A 7,500-nucleotide genomic window follows, 5' to 3' on the forward strand; every position below is an offset into this window, starting at 1 on the left:
GGGTCCGGTTCCTAGGCTGGTATGAAAGGGTCCGGTTCCTAGACTGGTATGAAAGGGTCCGGTTCCTACGCTGGTATGAAAGGACCCGGTTCATACGCTGGTATGAAAGGGTCCGGTTCCTACGCTGGTATGAAAGGGTCTGGTTCCTAGGCTGGTATGAAAGGACCCGGTTCCTAGACTGGTATGAAAGGGTCCGGTTCCTAGGCTGGTATGAAAGGGTCCGGTTCAAACAGAACAGTACTGGTACTGTTCCTCTCAGGAAGTATAAATAAACCCTCCCTCGCTATCATGGTTTAAATGATGCGTATTTAACTGCTATGATTCATGAACAGAACATCTCTGAGAAAGCAAGGACAGAAAAGAAGCCGCCCACAGGCATAGAGACCGTTTGTTTGTTTGTTTATGTTTGCTAACTAAAAGAACCAATTGATAGACCTCATGCAAATCTGCTTTATCATCACTGGAAACTTACTGTATATATTCTATTTTGGTGACCTGTCCCTTTAAGACCAGGAAGTAAGCGCACAATAATAACCAATGACGTCACTGAAACAGTCCTAGAGTTAAAACAAACAAAAACTTTGAAATGTCACATTCCTCTGTCACTGTGTACACGACCCAACGGCCCTATATGAAGAACATCGAAGAGAATAATCACTCACTCATCACTATATGAAGAAGATCGAAGAGAATAATCACTCACTCATCACTATATGAAGAACATCGAAGAGAATAATCACTCACTCATCACTATAGGAAGAACATCGAAGAGAATAATCACTCACTCATCACTATATGAAGAACATCAGAGAGAATAATCACTCACTCATCACTATAGGAAGAACATCGAAGAGAATAATCACTCACTCATCACTATAGGAAGAACATCGAAGAGAATAATCACTCACTCATCACTATATGAAGAACATCGAAGAGAATAATCACTCACTCATCACTATATGAAGAACATCAGAGAGAATAATCACTCACTCATCACTATATGAAGAACATCAGAGAGAATAATCACTCACTCATCACTATATGAAGAACATCAGAGAGAATAATCACTCACTCATCACTATATGAAGAACATCAGAGAGAATAATCACTCACTCATCACTATATGAAGAACATCAGAGAGAATAATCACTCACTCATCACTATATGAAGAACATCGAAGAGAATAATCACTCACTCATCACTATATGAAGAACATCAGAGAGAATAATCACTCACTCATCACTATATGAAGAACATCAGAGAGAATAATCACTCACTCATCACTATATGAAGAACATCAGAGAGAATAATCACTCATCACTATATGAAGAACATCAGAGAGAATAATCACTCACTCATCACTATATGAAGAACATCAGAGGGAATAATCACTCACTCATCACTATATGAAGAACATCAGAGAGAATAATCACTCACTCATCACTATATGAAGAACATCAGAGAGAATAATCACTCACTCATCACTATATGAAGAACATGAGAGAGAATAATCACTCACTCATCACTATATGAAGAACATAGAAGAGAATAATCACTCACTCATCACTATATGAAGAACATGAGAGAGAATAATCACTCACTCATCACTATATGAAGAACATCAGAGAGAATAATCACTCACTCATCACTATATGAAGAACATCGAAGAGAATAATCACTCACTCATCACTATATGAAGAACATCAGAGAATAATCACTCACTCATCACTATATGAAGAACATAGAAGAGAATAATCACTCACTCATCACTATATGAAGAACAGAGAGAATAATCACTCACTCATCACTATAGGAAGAACATCAGAGAGAATAATCACTCACTCATCACTATATGAAGAACATGAGAGAGAATAATCACTCACTCATCACTATATGAAGAACATCAGAGAGAATAATCACTCACTCATCACTATATGAAGAACAGAGAGAATAATCACTCATCAGCAGCACCCACCGTTTTCATGGCCATTTTATTACATTGATTAACTGAGACACGTTTGGAAAATACACACATTTGAAATCCTCTTAGTTTGTTCTGCCTTTGTAGTGTGTCTAGGGTAGCTTTCATGTGTGTGTGTGTGTGTGCGCGTGTGCGCGTGCGCGTGTGGTTTATCCAGGATACAGTGTTATATAATAGGGAATAGGTGCTCTACTGTAGCAGAATACACTGGACAAGCTGCTTCCACTGCTCAACATGTACATGTCCTCACACCCTGCTGAGAGCAGGCCTGGGACATGAAACACACACACACACACACACACACACACACACTCCTCTGACTCAGCCTCACACACACACACACACACACACACACAGAGCAGGGTACATACTGTACCCCCTTGCACGCACACACACGCGCACGCACACACACACACACGCGTACCCGTGCACACACACGCGTACCCGTGCACACACACACATAAGCACACACTCAATGAAGAGTCCTCTGTAGTTGTCAGTCAGGGTGCAGGCGTGTTATTGGGACAGAGCTCTTCAGAGTGAACAATGAGACCTGGAACATTCCAGAACAAGAGAGAGAGACGCTTTAGAAACGTTACAAACAGAAACCTCTAATTGTGAGACGCGTGGTCGGTGATTAGAGAGAGAGACCAAAGAGGGACAGAAAGAGATTACAAAGATAAAATCATGTGTGTGTGTGTGTTGGGAGTGTGTGTGTTGGGGGGGTGGTTGCTAAAAGATAAAGGGATTAAGGAAGATCAGTAGACGAGGGATATTTCAGTCTCCTGTAAAAAGTATCATCAGTGGCTCTGCTCCTCCTGGGAGACACAGGGACGCACAGCCTAAGTGGACGGCGTGGGGCGAGGGACAAACTTAGTCTGTTTCCAGCTTTAAAGCGTCGGTGTGTGTGTGAGTGTGTGTGTGAGACAGGCCCCCTTGCTGTTTACTGTATTATGTATACAGTAATTTAAATATCCCATAACATACACCTTGGCTGGTGGGAATTTATACACACACCTATGCACAAGAGTGTTAACACACACATTCACTCACACTCTCTCACACACACACACACACACACACACACACACACACACACACACACACACACACACGCACACACACACACCAGAACAAACAGTAACGCACTCAGTTTTGCTTTCATATAGTCTACATCCTGGAGCAAGAGAGAGAACGACAACAGAGAGAGAGAGAGAGGGGGAGACAGAGAGAGAGAGGGGGGGGGGGGACAGAGAGAGAGAGAGGGGGAGACAGAGAGAGAGAGGGGGGGGGGGAGACAGAGAGAGAGGGGGAGGGGACAGAGAGAGGGGGGGTGGACAGAGAGAGAGGAGGGGGAGAGAGAGAGAGGGGGGGAGAGAGGGGGGGGTGGAGAGAGAGAGAGAGGGGGAGAGGGAGAGAGAGAGAGAGGCGGGGGGGGGGAGACAAAGGGACAGAGAGAGAAAGAGAGGGAGAGAGAGAGACAGAGAGAGGCTGAGAGGGGCGGGGCCTGAGAGGGTGTGTACAACATGTCTTCTCAAGAAACCACATTATAAATGGCCAATATTCCTCCTGGGTGTGCACCTGAAAATGGGTTTGCATTGATTCAGAATCACTTTAAGGCTACTTGGCAGTACATTATCACCGCAGATTACACGTCTACATCCGTCTCTGTTCAGTAAATACAAATTAGAATAGAAATGATTTTGGCAAAAAAAAAAGACTTCAATAGGCACAGTAATAAAGACATCCTTCAATCAGCTCATTCACTGAAACAACATCCCATATAAATGAGTCCATGTTTACATGACACTTTAGTGAGCAAGTGTATCAGCTGGTCAGCTCACTTCCTTGTGAACTTCTCATGTCTGGTGATGTCTGTCCCCTCAGCTGGAACGTTATACTTCACGATGGGGGTTAGGACTCCCTGAATGAGGATGCAAACAGACCCAACGTCCTCTTATGCTACAGAACGAGGCTATACTTCATGTCCCACACTTCTCTGAGCGTTGGGCGATATCGGGGAAACCGTTGAGCATTAGCATTCAACCACCAGACCAGATATAAATAACATCAGAAAAAGCAACAATGTTGATAGGATATAAAAATAGCTTGAGGTGACCTCTTTCAACCTGTTTACACGATGAATCAAGCGAGTGCTTGAGGCTGTAACATCCACTGAGTTGGTGCTGGTAATGTATAGGAAACAATGCAGAAACAGATATTCTAGATCAAACCTACCTCACTTAAGGGAAGTGATATTGCGGAACAGTTTGGAGATAAGAGATGACATTACTAGACCTGACATGACTAGACCTGACATTACTAGACCTGACATGACTAGACCTGACATTACTAGACCTGACATGACTAGACCTGACATTACTAGACCTGACATGACTAGACCTGACATTACTAGACCTGACATGACTAGACCTGACATTACTAGACCTGACATGACTAGACCTGACATTACTAGACCTGACATGACTAGACCTGACATTACTAGACCTGACATGACTAGACCTGACATGACTAGACCTGACATGACTAGACCTGACATTACTAGACCTGACATGACTAGACCTGACATGACTAGACCTGACATTACTAGACCTGACATTACTAGACCTGACATGACTAGACCTGACATACTAGACCTGACATGACTAGACCTGACATGACTAGACCTGACATGACTAGACCTGACATACTAGACCTGACATTACTAGACCTGACATTACTAGACCTGACATTACTAGACCTGACATTACTAGACCTGACATGACTAGACCTGACATTACTAGACCTGGGAGTGTGGAACACAATGACCGTTTAGGAATGGAGACCCTACACCCTCACCCTTCACAGTCTAGAACCAAACGTCTCTTCGCTTGCGTTTGTGAATCAGTACAGAAGTCGTGGAAATGTTGTGTCGCCAGACCGAGCCACTCGTTGGCAAAATAAGTCACATAAGTGTCCATGTGACCTCCTTAGAAAAATATCTTTGATTCCAGTTTAAAAATTAAATCCATATTTCTGTAAACAAGGATCCTGTTCACATTTGCTGTTACTGAAGCTGAATTAGATTCAAAGTCTTGGCGGGGATAGTTTGTGTTTGTGGTTTCTTACCAGACTGATATCAACTTTGGGCTTTAAAATCATATTTAGGATTTTTTTTAAAAGAAGAAGTTAGTCAGCAGATTTTTGCAGTACGCCAGCGTGACCAATCGTTCTGTGGAAAATCAATAGAACATTCCGGAGCGGTTGGGAACTCTTTGGAAGCCATCAATCATAATCGTAGTCCTCGCCAGCGGTCGCCGCCTCCAATGCCGCCAGCGCCTCCGCCACCATCGAGTCCGTCACGCTCTGCGCGTCGTCCCGCTCGTCCTCATCCCCCTCCCCTCCTCCTCCATCGTCCTCATCCTCGCTCTTGGCGCCGGCGATGCCGCTCTCCAGCGTGGAGGCGTCGCCCGCCGCCGCGCGCCGCCCCTCGTCCTTGGTGTCGGCCGACGACAGGCTGGTGGTGCTGGTGTGGATGTCCGCCGAGAGCACGCTCTCCTCGTCGCCCGTGTCGCACAGGTACTCCGGCGTGCCCCCCACCCCCTCATCCACCGAGGAGCTCTCCCCGAACCCCCCCGGCGAGGGCTCCGACGCCTGCCACGCCGCCGCCCCGCCCCTCCCGTACCCCCCGGGCTCGCCGGACGACTGGTTCAGGTGCTCCAGGGCGTGGATGCTGGGGTACACCGGCAGACTGGGGGGCTTCTGGAAGGGCGGGACCCCCCATCTCCCTCCGGGACCCTCCGGCTGGATGATGTAGAGCCCCCCCTCCCCCGGCCTGGCCCCGCGGCCCGGCTCCCTCTCGGGGGCGGGCTGGGCGGCGTGCAGCCTGTTGATGTGGTTGTTGTCCACCTCCAGCTTCAGGGTGTCGGCGCTGTACTTGCCGGCGCTGTTGCTGTAGGCCAGGTTGTGGAAGCCCTCCTTCTGCTTGGCGGGGGCGGAGACACGGGGGCCCCCATCGCCCGGGAGGGCGTGGCGATGGTACAGAGAGCTGCCCGTCGGGTCCCTCTTACTCACCTCCACCGGGACTGAGGGATCATAGATGTAGCTGAGAGAGAGAGAGAGAGAGAGAGAGAGAGAGAGAGAGAGAGAGAGAGAGAGAGAGAGAGGGAGAGAGAGAGAGAGAGAGAGAGAGACAAGAGAGAGGGAGAGAGAGAGAGAGAGAGAGAGAGAGAAAGAGAGAGAGAGGACGTTAGGTACGAAAAGCAACACATTGTCATTCTCTCATGTGGCTGATATGAGGACGCAAGACAGTCGGCCATCTTTGTTTAAACAACTTGTTCTTTCACAGTATCAGACTCTCCAGCGCTTCTACTGCTTCCTAAAACAGGGCCTGTAGAGGGCGGGGCCGAGACCCCCCCTGACTCTCCAGGACCCCCCCCTGACTCTCCCAGCTCCGGAATGAGACCCCCCCCTGACTCTCCCAGGACCCCCCCCCTGACTCTCCCAGGACCCCCCCTGACTCTCCCAGCTCCGGTATGAGACCCCCCCTGACTCTCCCAGGACCCCCCTGACTCTCCCAGCTCCGGTACGAGACCCCCCCTGACTCTCCCAGGACCCCCCCCTGACTCTCCCAGCTCCGGTACGAGACCCCCCTGACTCTCCCAGGACCCCCCCTGACTCTCCCAGCTCCGGTATGAGACCCCCCCTGACTCTCCCAGGACCCCCCCTGACTCTCCCAGCTCCGGTACGAGACCCCCCCTGACTCTCCCAGGACCCCCCCTGACTCTCCCAGCTCCGGTACGCGGGTCACGCCAAGACCCCCGCCTGACTATTTAGGAACATGTGGCCAGACGTCCAGGTATCACATTCGCCCAGGAATCGATGAGCCGTCGCGGCGCCCGGTCAACACAAGGACGCGGCGCCCGGGGAGTCACGCCGCCGCCGCCCGAGCTACGGTCTAGTTGGGCTGGGCACGGGCGCCGTTTGCGTTTTGGCTACACATGATCACATGGTTTATCTGTGCTCTCTGGTCCGTTTCTCTCATAACCAAAACATGACTGATAAGAGAAGAGAGAGAAGGAGTAGGGGAGAGAGAGAGATGGAGAGGGGGAGAGAGAGAGAGAGAGAGGGAGGGAGGGAGAGGGAGGGAGAGAGGGGGAGAGAGGGAGAAGGAGTAGAGGAGAGAGAGGGAGGCAGAGGGAGAAGGAGGAGAGTGAGAGAGAGAAGGAGTAGAGGAGAGAGAGGTCTGACTGGCTTCATTTCTGGACAGTGTAACAGACTGTCTGACACATCCCGCTGCTCACACCTTATGCTGTTCACACTCCTCCCTCCCTCCCTCCCTCCCTCCCTCCCTTCATCCCTCCATCCCTCCATCCATCCTCTCGCCCCTCAAACCTCCCTCTCTCCTCCTCTTCTGTGTGTGTGCACACCTCTCTCTTCTACATCACTTTCCCTCAACTTGTTTTCTCTCTCTCTCTTTCTCTTTCCAGGTATCTCTCTTTATCTCTCTTTGCTCATGC

General features: G+C 48.9%; 1 protein-coding gene across 1 annotated transcript in view; it reads right to left on the reverse strand.

Annotated features, from left to right (window-relative positions):
- Window positions 1–4,762: 4,762 nt before the first annotated feature.
- Window positions 4,763–7,500, reverse strand: part of LOC311319905 (uncharacterized protein) — a 16,712-nt gene continuing 13,974 nt past the window's right edge. Inside the window, exon 3 of the mRNA XM_084451535.1 lies at window positions 4,763–6,086. Within this exon, the coding sequence (XP_084307661.1) occupies window positions 5,267–6,086 (820 nt within the window). The 3' untranslated portion in view covers window positions 4,763–5,266. The remainder of the gene's footprint in view (window positions 6,087–7,500) is intronic.

Source organism: Borostomias antarcticus (genome assembly GCF_949987555.1).
Source record: "Borostomias antarcticus genome assembly, chromosome: 17".
NCBI classification, from domain to species: domain Eukaryota; kingdom Metazoa; phylum Chordata; class Actinopteri; order Stomiiformes; family Stomiidae; genus Borostomias; species Borostomias antarcticus.